Genomic DNA, 15,301 nt, shown 5'->3' on the forward strand with positions numbered 1-15,301 from the left:
TGTTAAGGTTAAAATTTGCAGTTAAGGCACCCAAACAACTTTAACTCTGCCCTGTAATGATACCAAGCAGTAACCATACAATTATGATTAAGGCATTTTAGTATTTGATTCCAGATACATTTAGGTTTTTTTATATTTTTCCATCTCATGACATCACAACAGGGAGTTTAAAGAATAGGGATAAGAATGTTGAAGGAATGGATTTCTGATGAAGACTAAAAAAGCTAAATGTGCATAGTGTGGCTTCTGAGATAGTGTGAAGAATATAACACTGTACAGGTATTTGAAGGGTGCAAATGCTAAGGATGGACAGCAATTTTAGGCCCTGATCCTGGAATCAGATCCATATAGAAATACCTATGTATGCATACAGAGCTCTGTTGACTTCAGTGGAATTCTCTGCTCACATTATTCAGTTGCAGGCCTACGGCCATAAAGATTGGTACACAAGGAACAGGAGAATTATAACTGGGAGTAATGGGATCAAATTGAACTTGAAATCTGTTTAGTTTTTAAAAAATAGCAGTTTCAGGGAATATAATGTTTCTAAGTCTCTGCCAATTTTGGTCAAATAAATCATTGTCTTGTGTGTTAAAATGTTTTTCTCTTTCCTGTTTTTACGTAGAAGGCTCACACAAATGCCAAATGTTGTCTGAGACACAAAGTGCATTGACAGTTTTTCTCTATTTCATTTTTAGCAATCTTAGTTACAATAGTAGATGAAAAGTATTCAGATGGAAGTCTGACTTTAAGTTGACAGTGTTTCTTTGAGAGGAAACATAAACTTAATGTCAGGTGGAATGCTTGCTGACAATGGGAGGTGTTGCTAAATTGTCTTCCCAAAGTGGTGAAGCCATATTATTTGGGGCACTTTAAATCAGTTGGAACAAGTGCTCTAGTCAGATTCCCTGTATTTCCAGTGAGGCTGGACTAAATTTACTGTAGAATAGTAATAGATCTTCTAGTAATATCTTTTTCATTGATAGTTTCTGTGATCAATGAAAATATGATGAGCAAAGCTGAATGGCTCTGAGGATTGATAATAGAATATGGATCTTTTAATCTCTAGTATTCTCTCTGATTAATACCTGATTTGGGGATTGACAAAAAGTGATTGCTGTCTGACACTTGTGTGGCCTGTGTGAAATAGGTCCAGTTAGTGGACAGGTGTTGACATGACATAACCACCATCTCAGTTTGCACTGTATCTTTCTCATCCGTCTCAGTAGAGTTGCCAGTCACTAAATGGATATGGAGGTTGAACTCTACCTTCTCTTAAGTGTTCTCCAGTGCATGGTAGAGGCTCGTCTGCATGACAATATAGTATAGTACTGCTGATCCTTTTACAGTATCTGTTTTATGGATAATTCAGGAATCTGAGTCAGTCTGGCTCCCATTATCACAACTAAACTCAGAATTTATTGCAAAATATTTTGTTTTCACTTTTGTATTTTAATATAGTGCCTGTATTAAATAACTTCAGTTTCAGAAAATAAGTTGTTTAAATATTTAAGAATTTCAGATACCTGAAAATAGAATTGACTGTTTCATTTTTTTTCTTTCAGTCCAGATATTTATGAATTACTACAGAGAAGTAACTCCTGGTGTGCATTTTGATTCACAAGTGCTGAATGATCTTCTCATTTCTTTGATCAAGTGTTGTTTGTTGAAAGAAGTATTTCAGTTGTTAAATGTTGCTGTAATGATTAAAATGCTGGTAAGTGACCATGAAACATTTTGAAAGTCTATTGGATTCATGGGATCATAATTCTCCTAAAACTCATGAAGTTAACTGTACTAAGTTTTCTGTTTTGTTTACGTGGGCTCAGTTCTGAAAAACAAAACTCTGCATAAGGCAACTCATAAACTACTATTATTGAAAACTCTAAAATCTTTACAAATTGGAGACAAATGATAAAACTGTTAGAATTTTTTTAAAATACTATATTTTTTTTATTTAGCCAGCTGTTGATGTAGTCCTGAAGGTGTTTGAGCATGTGGCTTCCATGAATATAAGAGATGCTGTGCCTTCATTAATAGATATCTTTTGTAAGGTATGACTTTTTTCCATTGTCTCCTCCTGTATGGCAGTTTCACAAAAAGATTTTGCCTACTTTTAAAGATTGAATTAAAACAAGCATCTTTTCTCTAATGTAGCTAGGTTCTTTGTACAGGTTTCTCTTTATCTCTTATTTTTTTAAACTCTTCTCTCCCACCTTTATTTCTTATGCTATATTTTATAGCCTCCATTGTGCTTGGTTCTGGAAATATTTCAGAGATGCTAATTTGTATGTACATCTTCATTTTTTCTTTTGATGCTACAGCTTTTTGATGCTGGGATGGTTTTTGAGCATGAACATTTTAACTGTATTATTAAGTTCCTTCACCAACTGCAAGTTTCCAGTCAAGAAATTAATGTTGTTTTGAACATGAAATCAAGGTGCGTATTTAGTTTAGGGAGTTATTTTACAGTTAATGTGCAAAATATATTTAATGGTTTCTTCTGGTTTTCATTTAATACAAAATTATGTAAAGAACAGACAAAGTACATTCCATTTTTTGGATTTGTTGCTAATTAGAAAGCATGGTAAAAAGGTGCATGTTTTATACACTTTCTACAAAAATTAGAAGTTTAATTATTCAATAACTACATTTTCATGATATTAAAAGGGCTGCCAGTTTAATGGAGAGTGCTAACGCCAAGTAATGGGAATCAGAAGGCCAGGATTTTTGTTTATTTATTAGATTTTCCACAGCATTCATGATTATTAAATCTGAGTAGCACAGCTGGGAATAGCATGCACAAATTATGGTGTGACCCTGGAAAAATCATCTAATGAACTCAGTGTTTTAAATTATTTGCAACACCTATGTGAGGTAGGTTGTATCATTTTTACAGATAAGGAAGCTGATGCACAATTAAGTATGCTGTGCACGGTGTCACAGAATGTCAGTTGCAGAGCCAGAAAAAAACACCTTACAACCAGGCTCTTGCTCTGTTCACTAGTTCACACTTCGTGTAATTTGACATAGTTATAGAACTTAGTGGGATATGCGAAACTCAGTTTACATTTTGTCTTATCACTGCCTTTTCATTAATAGTTACATTAAGATAAATCTTTTCTATTGCAAGTGAGTGCCTTTTTCTGTGGAAATAATTTTCTCACTAGAATAATATTTATGAGAAATATGATACGTAGTCTAGTAAAATATTTGTTGAAAATGATTTGTGTAGTATTCATTACAATAGTACACTGTTGAAGCACAAATAACATTGTTAATATGATTAAATATATTTGTCTTTTCCCTCTTGAGCGGTGTATGTAAATCCATGGTGCTGGAGGGTTAAAAAGGTAATGATCTAGGACTGAAAACAGTGCTTTTTTTTTTAAGTGATAATACAAAGTACTATAATCTTAAACAGGTAACTATAATTAACAATTTTCTCTTGTTGAAGGTTCCAGGCAAGAAAATTTAAAAAGAACTGGCTTTGTGACTTAAATTTGGCAATAGCTGAAATTCAGGTACAGTATGAGCATTTAGTTTTTGGAAACAAATTTCAGAACTAACCATACAAAATATATAGTACTTAATCCCTTTGTTTTTGTTAGTGTAGTAGCTGGTTTTATTTCTTTAAAGTCCTAGAGTGTAGCAATGTTTTGTCAGTCATAAAGGAATATTAGTTACTTTTACTTTGAAGGCTATTAAGAATATGAAAATATGTTCTTTTAGTCAAAGCAAAATTGTAGACAAGGATGGCTAACCTCCAGTAAGAAGACCATCTTTGTTATAAAGTGATGTGTCAATGGGGCTTTAATGTTATGGATATTTGTAGATTGTCTTTGTCTTAAATGACTTTGGATTTCAAACTATTTTTCTTTAATAGCAAGTGGTTCAGTTTACCTTTTTAAAACGTTAATGTAAACTGAGAACTTTTTATCTGACAATACCACAATTCAGATTCAAGTACCTCCTAGAATAGGAGGTAACATAACAAATACCTAAAGCTCTACAAGATCTACATTACTTAGTGCTGAGAGCTAAGATTATGGTGCTACCAGGAAGATAATGAGTTTAATTGAAATAGAGCCTCCAAGGAGCCTAATAAATTTTGTTGTTTTTGTCTGAAACAATTGTATGACAGCTTTTGATTTGTCATGGTGTATCATTCCTTAACAAGAATATACTTTTTATATTCACTTACAATTAATACGATTCATGTCTTATGCAAAAAACGATTCCAAAAGGGGCCTATTTGGAGTGATAATGGTTAACGAATTATAAATAAGAGCAGCAATGTGATTTTTTTTATTAATACGTATTTTATTTTGTAGTATCTGTTATTTGCACTAACAGTAATACTGTGGTTTTTAAAGAACTGTCCCCAAAGCTGGTGTGCATTTGAGCAAGAATTTAAGGAAATAGTGGATGGAGGTTTCTTGTTAAATAGGAGGGGAGAACCTTTAATGCACCCCAATTAATGTCATGATGAAGAATCAAAATCTCTCCTATTTTGAGGGGCTCAGGTTACTGACACTTCATAGCACTTCATCAGCATGAAGCAGCTTCATACTGAACAGGAGCATGAGAGTACTACACAAGCATTTCAGCCAACCTCTGGTGAGAGAACGCACACTGCAGCTGCTGATTTTACAGCATTGTTTGAAATGGCCTCACATATGAGACAGCTGGAATAGATGATGAAGCACGAAGCTGGCTTGATTCATTCCTGTCTGATATTTCTGAGAGAATTGTGAATGGTAACTGCTTTACATTTCCAAGAGTTCTCTCAAAGCTCAATCTGTCTCTTCTTTTTCAGTGTCTTTCTATATCGGAGACCTCTATCCCCATCCACTATTGAGAGTTTTTGAACACCAGTTATCAAACTAGTGCACTGTGGTGGGCTCAAGTTGGGTTTACCAGTGCTCCTAGACACACACAGCAATAGTAAAAAGAAAGATTGTCTTCCCCCTTCTGCTGGGAAGGAGAGTGTGCCAGTTCCTCTCAGATGCGGACCAGACAGTTGTGCTCCACTCTTTCATCTCCCAGTTTGAGTACTGTGACTTGCTTTACCTAGGGCTAAAGAAGAAGGCCACTTAGAAGTTCTGATTCATGCAACATACAGCTGCCTGCCTCCTATGGAGGAAAGACCAGCAACAACAAATGTCAGTGTCCCATTTGCTCCCCATTTAACTTCAGTTCCAATCCAAGATTGTGGTCCTAATCTTTAAGACCCTTTGCCCTACTCCAGCTTGTTCTTTTACAGACAATTTCTCTGTTGTAACCCACCAAGACACTAAATTCATTGGAGGTAGTGAATCTGAGTGTGACAAGGGTAGAAAACCCACCTAATAGAAGGCAGGGCATCCAGAATAGAAGGCCCTAAACTATAGGACTACCTGCTGAATCTTAGAGTCTAACTATGTTTAAGCCATGATGTGAGATATACCTCTTCAGAAGTCGTCTTACAATGACATCATAATCTTGCATTCCTCATGAAAGGAAAAATAAGGTGGGAGGAAAAGATGAGGATGTAAAACACTTATGAAGAGCACCTGATCCACACATCAGAGAGCAGAGCTCTTAACTGAAAATTCCTTCATAATCTTTAAATATTTATCTGGCACCTTGGTCCTAGTACTATGCAATGCTTGAATTCCAGAGTTAAGCACCTTAGACATGCCACAAATACATACATACTACAGTGACTGCCATGCACAAGGGTTAAAAACTTTTCTAGTTAACAGAATTTGCAGTGGATTTTGATTTGTTTTCCATCAAACTTCCTTTCCTTGTCTATTATGAATGATAATCATTACATTACCCTTCTTGAATTTTTTTCATTAAAAAAAATTACCTAGATTAGTTGAAGTGCTGTAATAGCCAAATCACAAGGTAAGAGCACTGTGTGGTACACAGTATTGTATACTTCTGTAGTAGGAAACCAGGTTTCTATAATTCTCATGGGTTATGCAACATGTGAGCACTATATATGCATTTGGTTTGTATTAGGAATGGAGGATGGTGATGTAATTGCTATTGAACATATCAACAAATCAGTATTCCTGGTAATTTGAAGTTTCAGATGTCAGGCATTAATTTATCCCCACAATGTATTATTTTGGTTATATTAAAAGGGAATCATTGCTAATTTGATGAGATTGGTAGGAGCATTGAATTTGCATATTGGTTCCAGTTGGGAGCATAATTGTCCTCCTTGAGTTTAAGCATATATCATTGAATGTAGAAAGTAGATAAACCTGTTGCTTTTGAAAACCAGTGAAGATATTTGTATTTTAAGCAATATTCTGAATCAGGCCATTGACAGGAATAATAAATGACAGTCTGCTGTTGAAAGAGAGATCACTCTATCTGTGCATAACAAGGCTGAATGCAGAGAGTCTAAGAACAGCACCTTCAGTTCTTCTTCGAGTGATTGCTCATGTCAATTCCAAGTAGGTGTGTGTGCGCCACTTGCACAGTTGTCCAAAGATTTTTCCCCTAGCGGTACCTGTTGGGTAGGCTGTGGAAACCTCCCCCCCCCCCCCAGAGTGGCGCCTTTATGGTGGTGTATGCAGGGCCCTGCCAACCCGCCGCTTCTTCAGTTCCTTCTTACTGGTAGTGACAGTCATTGGAGCTTCTTTTACTCTCTTGCCTTGGGCAAGTGATTCCCTAGCATTCTCTTTTTTTTGTTTTGTAAATAGTTTTATTAGCATAGTATTGTTAGATTTTTAGTGTAGTTAGTAGTTAAGTCTTTGTTGGGGGCTTTCACCGCCCCCCCATGCTTTCCCTTTTGGGGATCAGGGAATGCCTCGGTCTCAAGGCTTCTAAGCGTGGGGGTCCTGTCAGAAGCCTATGCCTGGGGAGATTCTCACAACTCCTGCTTAAAGTGTGTGGGGGAAGCCCATCAGACTGATAAGTGTAGGATCTACAGGAGCTTCCACCCAAGAAAATAAAAGGAGAGGGATTTCAGACTTAAACTTCTCCTTATGGAGTTGGCTCTTCACCCCTAGCCGTCAGAGCCTGTGTTGGTGCCGAAACCCAGCACTTCAGTTTGGCACGCACTGGCCCAGTAAGGGAGGCCGCGGCACCAGCAAAGGACCCGGAACCCAGAGACTTGCAGCACGAACACTCTCCATCATGAAAGACAACTTTGGCTATCTCTCGGCACTGGTCACATTCACTGGTGCCGCATAAGAAGCAAAGAAGAGCCAAGAGGGGGCTTCTCCAACAGTTAAAGCCGTGGAGCACAATGGGGCCCGCAGAGTGCATCCTGTGCTGGGACATTCAGCTCAGGCGAAACTGGCACTATTGACTCTGGTCACTCAGGCAGGACCGTCGAGTCCTATTGGACTCCCTGGCGTGGGAGAGCCAGGTGAGGGAGTTGGATATGCCATCTACCCCAGATACATTTGAGGCCACAAGGGACCTTATAGAGGAGACGGCCCAGCAGTCTATGGCACCGGAACCAGTGCCGGCACTGCACAAGGGGACAATTCTCTCCAAGGGCAACCCGGCCATGCTTTGGCAATGGTCCCCCTCACCGGGGCACCATTCTCCTTGGCACCGCTCTACAGCACCATCCCTCACAGCACCCCCGTGGTCCTCAAGGTCGGACTCCACTTTGGAATTGGAGTCATATATCTCCAGGTAGAGCCAGCACCATTCTCGTTCCCAGCGGGAGGAGGCACACCAGGTCCCTATGATACTCTGGCCTTCTCAATGGCAGGCTCCGAAGCTCCAGGTTCTTGTCTGTTGCCTCAGACAGGCGGGGGCCCCCATCTTCCTCAATGGTAAGGGAACCTCCAAAAGGATCGGAACCTGACACCCAACCCGGCACCACAGTTGACAGCTGGCACCATGCCTGCCACCATATAGACTGCATCATGGTAGGGAGGAACCCCATGAATTGGAGGGTCAGGAGGAACCTGTGCCCATAGGGGCATCTTCATCTTCTTCCCCAGACAAGGCAGTAGCAGGCTTGTCTGCCTCTTTGCCAGCCATGGACAATAGGGCTTATCAAGAGCTGCTTAGAAGAGTAGCTCAAAACCTAGGTCTTCATGCAGAGGAGGTGTCAGAAGACAGATCCCATGGTGGATATTCTGACGCCAGAAGGGCTGTCAAGGGTGGCCTTTTCCTTGATCAAGTCCATTCGTAATATCACAAAGATCCTCTGCCAAACTCCCGCCTCTATTCTGCCCACTGCAAGGGGTAGAAAGAAAATACTTTGTACCCTCCAAGGGGTATGAATACCTCTTCATCCACCCTCAATCGGGTACGTTGATAGTGTACGTGGCCAACACCAAGAAAAGGCAAGGACAGCAAGGCCCTCCGCCAAAATCCAAAGAGGCAAAGAAGCTGGACCTCTTTGGCCGTAAGGTCTATTCCATCGGGGGGGCTCCAGCTTCAAATTGCTAATCAGCAAGCGGGTGCTCAGCTGCTATCATTTTAATTCTTGGAACTCTCTGTCCAAGTTTTAGGAGCTCCTGCCAACAGGTTCCCGTTCCAACTTTGGAGTTGTTATCAACGAGGGTAAGGCGATTGCAAGGACTTCCTTGCAAGCTGCGGTGAACTTGGCCACCCGCACAATGTCCACTGCCATTGTTATGTGCTGAAGCTTGTGGCTGCAGGTGTCAGGCCTCCCACCAGAGGTACAGCAGACCGTTCAGGACTTGCCCTTTGACAGCTCAGGTCTGTTCGCAGAAAAGATGGATTCTAGGCTTCATAGCTTAAAAGACTCTAGGGCAACCTTAAAGTCAGTGGGCCTCCACATGCCAGCCCCACAGAGGAAGCATTTTAAGCCTCAGCCCCAGCCTCGCTTCTACCCCTCTCAGCAGAGATAGGACTATAGCAGGAAATGGGGTATGAGTAATAGGCAAAGGCCTCCTCAGTCATCCTCGAACCAGGGCAAAGGCTTGACGAGGCAGTCTCCGGCTTCAGTAAAACTTTTGAAGGTGTGCCCAGGGGCAATGCACCAGTCCACGTCCCGGATCCTTTCCCACCTTTTGTGAACAGTCTGTCTCTTTTCTACCGTGGTTTGGCCCAAATAACCTCAAACCGGTGGGTCCTGAGCATGGCAGAATTGGGATATTCTCAACCCACCCGCCCCATCCCTCTTCAGGGACCTTTCTCACAAGCAACTTCTAGTGCAGGAGGTGCAAGTGCTCCTACATCTCGGGGCAGTAGAGGAGATCCCTCTGGAATTCAGGGGCAAGGGTTTCTCTCCCGTTATTTCCTAATTCCCAAGGCCAAGGGTGGGTTCAGGCCTATTTTAGACCTGCGAAACCTCAGCAGATTCATGAAGAAGCTGAAGTTCCGCATGGTCTCCCTGGCGTCCATCATCCCCTCTCTGGATCTGGGGTACTGGTACGCCGCCCTAGACTTGAAGGACACATATTTTCACATCTCCGTAATTCCATCCCACAGAAGATTTCTTAGATTCATGGTAAACACCACCCACTACTGGTTCATGGTCCTCCCCTTCGGCCTCTCAGCACCCCTCGGGTATTCACCAAGTGCATGGCAGTCATGGCAGCATTCCTACGGAAGCAGCAGGTGCAGGTATTTCCCTACCTGGACAACTGGCTAATCAAGGGTCAATCTCAGGCCCAAGTGGAGGCCCATGAGAGTCTGGTGCACATGACATTCCTCGGGCTTGGCCTCATTCTGAACATGGCAAAGTCAACTATAACCCCCACTTAGAGGATAGAGTTTATCGGAGCCCTGCTAGACTCCACCCAGGCCAGGGCTTTTCTTCCGGAAACTCATTTCCTTGCCATGAGTGTCAGGAGATTCCCCACCACAATGGTGCGGGATTGCCTAAAATTACTGGAACATATGGCTGCTTGCACATATGTGGTACAGCACGCCAGACTGCAGCTTTGTCCCCTTCAGGGTTGGCTGGCCCAGGTCTACAGGCTGAACCGAGACCATCTGGACACGCTTACCCCTCAGGTTCTCGAGTCCCTCTGGTGGTGGCTTGACCCACAAACACTATGTGCAGTAATACCCTTCTCCAAACCTCAGCTGACGCTGTCACTAGTCAAGGATGTTTCAGCAATGGTGTCATAAATATAAAGGGAAGGGTAAACACCTTTAAAATCTCTCCTGGCCAGAGGAAAAACCCTTTCACCTATAAAGGGTTAAGAAGCTAGGATAACCTCGCTGGCACCTGACCAAAATGACCAATGGGGAGACAAGATAGTTTCAAAGCTGCGGGGGGGGGAGAAACTGTTACACCAATAAAATAAAAACCAGAAGGATCTTATTAAAGGGGGAAAGGCAAAATACCACATTTATTGTGAATACAAAAAGAATCATAGTAAGCAGTTAGTTTATAGCTATAACATTCCATTCCATATTTATTCACACATTCATTCATACACACACAGGTTCTGCAAGGTTGTTATCATAGTTACCAGCCTTAGAGTTGCTCATGCCAAGCCACTGGCCAGGTGGCCTGGACATGAGGAGGGAGCAGGGCCTTGTCAGATGCACATCTGATGCTCCTGGAAGTTGGTTTGCAGAATCAGACTCCAAAGTTCTCAGCTTCTAGAGTCCATTTTTATAGGAATTACTTCCTATGCCAGTCTGTGGGAATTGCTTCATCATGCTGTTGTTGAATCAGTCAGCAGATGTCACATTCCTGAAGGCTCCATGCTGCCAGATGTTATCTTGTTCTTTGGTTCTCCCATTCTTGAGGCTGTTGAGTAGATTCCAGTCTGTCCTCCAGGGGTCCTCTGGTTATTTCCACTTGACGCCTTCTTCAGCCAATGGACACTGCATTCTTAGGCTGGCACCTCCCTGATCATTCAGTTATTATCCACACCAAGCATCCATCCACATACATCCTCTATCTCTATTTTAATCACAATTGTTAACAAAGCGAGATGAATACAGCAAAAGGGCGGGGAGTGTCTGGGTGCTGTTTCTATTGTTACAGAGTATTCCTTTGAGTCTCTCTCTATATGAATAGTTGTTGTTACAAAGAATTGCTTTGAGAACAGGCTCTGTCTTAGAATGTACTAAAACAACTAGCAACTTGCAAGTTTCACACATAAAGGGAGAGAAACAGTACCAAAAACCAAGAGACCTCTTAATTAGTAATACCCTGGAATTTAAACAATGGGGAATCAAACTCATTTGTGATTTTAATACAGAACTTCTTTAATATGATCCAACAAAACAAAGGTTCTCTCTGTCTGTGTGATGCTTTTGCCGGGAACAGAAAAGGAATGGAGTCTTAGAACTTAGTAAGTAATCTAGTTAGATATGCATTAGATTCTGTTTTGTTTAAATGGCTGAGAAAATAAGCTGTGCTGAATGGAATGTATATTCCTGTTTTTGTCTTTTTGTAACTTAAGGTTTTGCCTAGAGGGATTCTCTGTTTCGAATCAGGTATTTACCATCCTGATTTTACAGAGGTGATTTTTTTACTTCTATTAAAATTCTTCTTTTAAGAACCTGATTGCTTTTTCATTGTTCTTAAGATCCAAGGATTTGGGTCTGTGTTCCCCTATGCAAATTGGTGAGGATTTTTATTAAGCCTTCCCCAGGAAAGGGGGTGTAGGGTTTGGGGGGGGAAGACGTTTCCAAGTGAGCTCTTTCCCTGTTATATAGCTGTTAGACGCTTGGTGGTGGCAGCAAATAAATCCAAGGGCAAAAGATAAAATAGTTTGTACCTTGGGGAAGTTTTAACCTAAGCTGGTAAAAATAAGCTTAGGGGGTTTTCAAGCAGGTCCCCCTGCTGTATCTGTAGAGTTCAGAGTGGGAAAGGAACCTTGACAGATGGGGTGGGAGGTGCACTTAGGCGACCTCAGGACTCAAGGTCTATGGTCCCAGGCAGAACTTTTGCTGCATTATCAACATCAAGGAGCTGCGTGCAGTGTGCCTTTCTTGCCATACATTTCAAACCCATTTTCAGGGCAGATGTGCGTCAGTATTGACGGACAACACCACAGCGATGTTTATATAAACAGACAGGATGGTGCTCGCTCCTCCCCCCTGTGTCAGGAAGCCCTCAAGCTGTGGGAATTTTGCATTGCCTGCTCACTACAATTGGAGGCCTCGTACCTTCTGGGTTCACAGAACGAACTAGCTGACCACCTCAGCAGGTCCTTTCACGGCCATGTTTGGTCTCTTCGCCCGGATGTTGCCATCAGTATTTTCCAAAGATGGGGCTCTCCCTGTTGTCTCATGAACAGGACACAACGGAAGTGTCAGCAGTTCTGCTCCTTCCCGAATCACAGTGAAGGCTTGCTCATGGACGCCTTCCTCCTTTTCTGAAAAGGGTGCCTGCTGTATGCATTCCCACCGTTCTGTCTCATCCACAAAGGTCTCATCCTCATCAAGGTCTGACAGGACAAAGCGTCATTAATCTTGATAGCTCTGCCGTGGCCACATCAGCACTGCTGGACCTGTCTGTGGACACACTTATAACTCCGCTCCTGGTTCCGGACTTGATCACCCAGGACCACGGCCGCCTCTAGCACCCAAACATGGAGTCTGTCCACCTCACGGCATGGAAACTCCATGGCTAAACCTGTTGGAGCTTGCATGCTCAGACTCAGTTAGGGAGGTTCTCCTCAACAGCAGAAAGCCTTCCACTCATGCCACTTATCTGGCTAAGTGGAAGAGGTTTTCCATTTGGTCACTTCAGAAGGGCACTCCTCCATTGCAGACCTCAATTCCCTTCATCCTGGACTATTTACTCCAGTTAAAAGCAGCAGGGGTTGGCAGTATCGTCAATAAAGATTCACCTGGCTGTGATTTCAGCTTTCCACCCCGGTGCAGTGGGCCACTTCAGTGTTTGCTAGCCCTATCATTGGCCCTTCTGTCAAGGGTGTAGAGAGACTGTACCTTCAAGCAACCAATCCCCCCATGGGTTCTCAATTTGGTGCTCTCTAGGCTGATGGGCCCTCCCTTCGAGCCTCTGGTAATTTGTTCTCTCCTTTACCTTTTGTGGAAAGTAGCGTTCCTAGTGGCTATAATATTGGCCAGAAGAGTGTCTGAGCTCAAGGCTCTGACGTCCGAGCCCCTTTATTCCGTGTTTTATAAGGACAAGGTGCAGTTATGACAACACCCAGCTTTCCTCCCAAAGGTAGTCTCGCAATTTCATGTGAATCAGGACATCTTTCTGGCGGTGTTCTGCCTCAAACCACATGCTGATAACAGGGAACGCATGCTCCATTCCCTGTATGTTAGATGCATGCTAGCTTTTTACATTGAGCGGACAAAGCCGTTTAGAAGGTCGACGCAGCTCTTCGTGGCCATTGCTGAGAGGATGAAAGGTCTTCCTGTTTCATCCCAAAGAATCTCCTCTTGGGTCACAGCCTGTATCAGGATGTACTATGACTTGGCAAACATTCCGGCTCCACCATTGACAGCGCACTCTACAAGAGTGGAAACTTCCTCTGCCGTGTTCCTGGCTCAGGCCCCCATTCAGGACATCTGCAGGGCTGTAACGTGGTTGTTGATTCACACCTTTATGTTGCACTACACCATCACTCAGCAGGCTAGAGACAATGCCGCATTTGGTAGAGCAGTGCTTCAGTCTGCAAGTTGGTGAACTCTTGACTTCTCCAGAGGACTGCTTGGGAGTCACCTACTTGGAATTGACATGAGCAATCACTTGAAGAAAAAACAGTTACCTACCTTTCGTAACTTGTTCTTTGAGATGTGCTGTTCATGTCCATTCCAAGGACACTCACCCCCACCCCCTGCGCCTTCCCTCTCTTAGAGTATCCAGCAAGATAGAACTGAAGAGGCGGCGGGTCATCAGGGACCTATATACAGTGCCATAAAGGCACTGCTCCAGGCAGCTCTACAGCTGACCCAATGGGTACCGCTAGGGAAAAACCTTCCAACGACTGTGCACGTGTGCACAGAGATCTACTTGGAATGGACATGAGCAACACATCTTGAAGAACAACAGTTATGAAAGGTAGGTAACCATTTTTTCTGGGAACAAACGCCATTCTCTTTATTCCTGTATTTCAAATAGGAAATGGTATAACTAACTGTTTTGAAGGGGCAGCTGAGTTCCAGCTTGTGTAGTTATTGGCTGGTTTTGAACCTCAAACCTACCCCTCGGGCTTGTCTGCACATAAACCATTACAGTGAGACAGCTGCACCACTGGAGCACTTCAGTGAAGACACTACCTGTGCCAATGGGAGGGCTTCTCCCATTGGCGAAGGTACTCTACCTCCCCGAGAGGTGGTAGCTAGGTTGATGAGAGCATTCTCCCGCTGACCTAGTGCTGTCTACACCAGACCTTAGGTCAGTTTTACTGCGTCCCTCAGCATGTCTATTTTCACACCCCTGAGCAACATAGTTATGCTGACCTAATTTCCTAGTGTAGACCAGGCCCTAATCTGCCTAGAGGGCAGTAAATACGCCAGAACTGATATATATGTGTGATCGTTCTCTGAAAAGTGTGTCTGTTCAAACAAATATACATTAAGAGGTTTGTTTTTTATCAGTTATTTCCAAATGACATTTGCTCAATTTTCAAGTGAAAATGTTACTTCTAATAATGCTTTACTTGTAAAACTGAGTAAATTCAGTGTGAAAATGGAGACACACTAAACATGAAACCATACAATACCACTTCTAAAGTCACTTTTCAGAGTAGAACTGAACTTTGAGTGTATGTTTTGGAAAAAGATATTAAATATGTTTATAAATTTATCTGGTTTTTGAGGCTATCAGTTTGATCAAATTTTCAGATGATTCAGAAATTCCATGTATAGCAAACACAATATATGCTACAAGAAAAATAAAGACTTACATTTTGAAGGGCTGGTTTGATAAACAACTCTAATTGTATACATTTGGAAAGGGTCAATATTAAACAAAAATAGTAAATGGGAGAATGTGATAGAAACATTGCAGAAAAACATTTGAGTTGGTTGAACGTGCATAATAGACATGGAAAGCAGATTATAAAAACTTGTAATGTGAGGCTATAACAAAATACCTGGAATGTGCATACTGAGGTATTGCATATAATACTATTAATGTTCCTTTGCCAGTAGTGATGGGGACCTCATTTTCGTTCAGTTAGGGGGTTTTCACTTTAAAAAGGCTGGAAATAAACAGCATGAAGAATGACAAAGAAAACGGGGTTGGCAGACATGATACTTGAGGAGATACTAATAGAATCATAGAGAAATGGAGTTAAAACAGTATGAAAATTTGAAAGGAAATAATACAAAAGAGGGGATGACCTACTTGTGGCTAGTCAGATGTATTACAAGAATTACTGTTTTTAAATTAAAGTTAGGAAAAACTAACTTTCTT

General features: G+C 42.1%; 1 protein-coding gene across 1 annotated transcript in view; it reads left to right on the forward strand.

Moving 5' to 3' along the window:
- Positions 1–15,301, forward strand: part of TOPAZ1 (testis and ovary specific TOPAZ 1) — a 99,176-nt gene that overhangs the window by 50,509 nt on the left and 33,366 nt on the right. Inside the window, exons 10-13 of the mRNA XM_084618261.1 lie at positions 1,566–1,717; positions 1,962–2,054; positions 2,325–2,440; positions 3,458–3,524. Coding sequence (XP_084474387.1) covers positions 1,566–1,717; positions 1,962–2,054; positions 2,325–2,440; positions 3,458–3,524 — 428 coding nt within the window. The remainder of the gene's footprint in view (positions 1–1,565; positions 1,718–1,961; positions 2,055–2,324; positions 2,441–3,457; positions 3,525–15,301) is intronic.

Source organism: Lepidochelys olivacea, assembly GCF_965140295.1.
Source record: "Lepidochelys olivacea isolate rLepOli2 genome assembly, chromosome: 2".
NCBI classification, from domain to species: domain Eukaryota; kingdom Metazoa; phylum Chordata; order Testudines; family Cheloniidae; genus Lepidochelys; species Lepidochelys olivacea.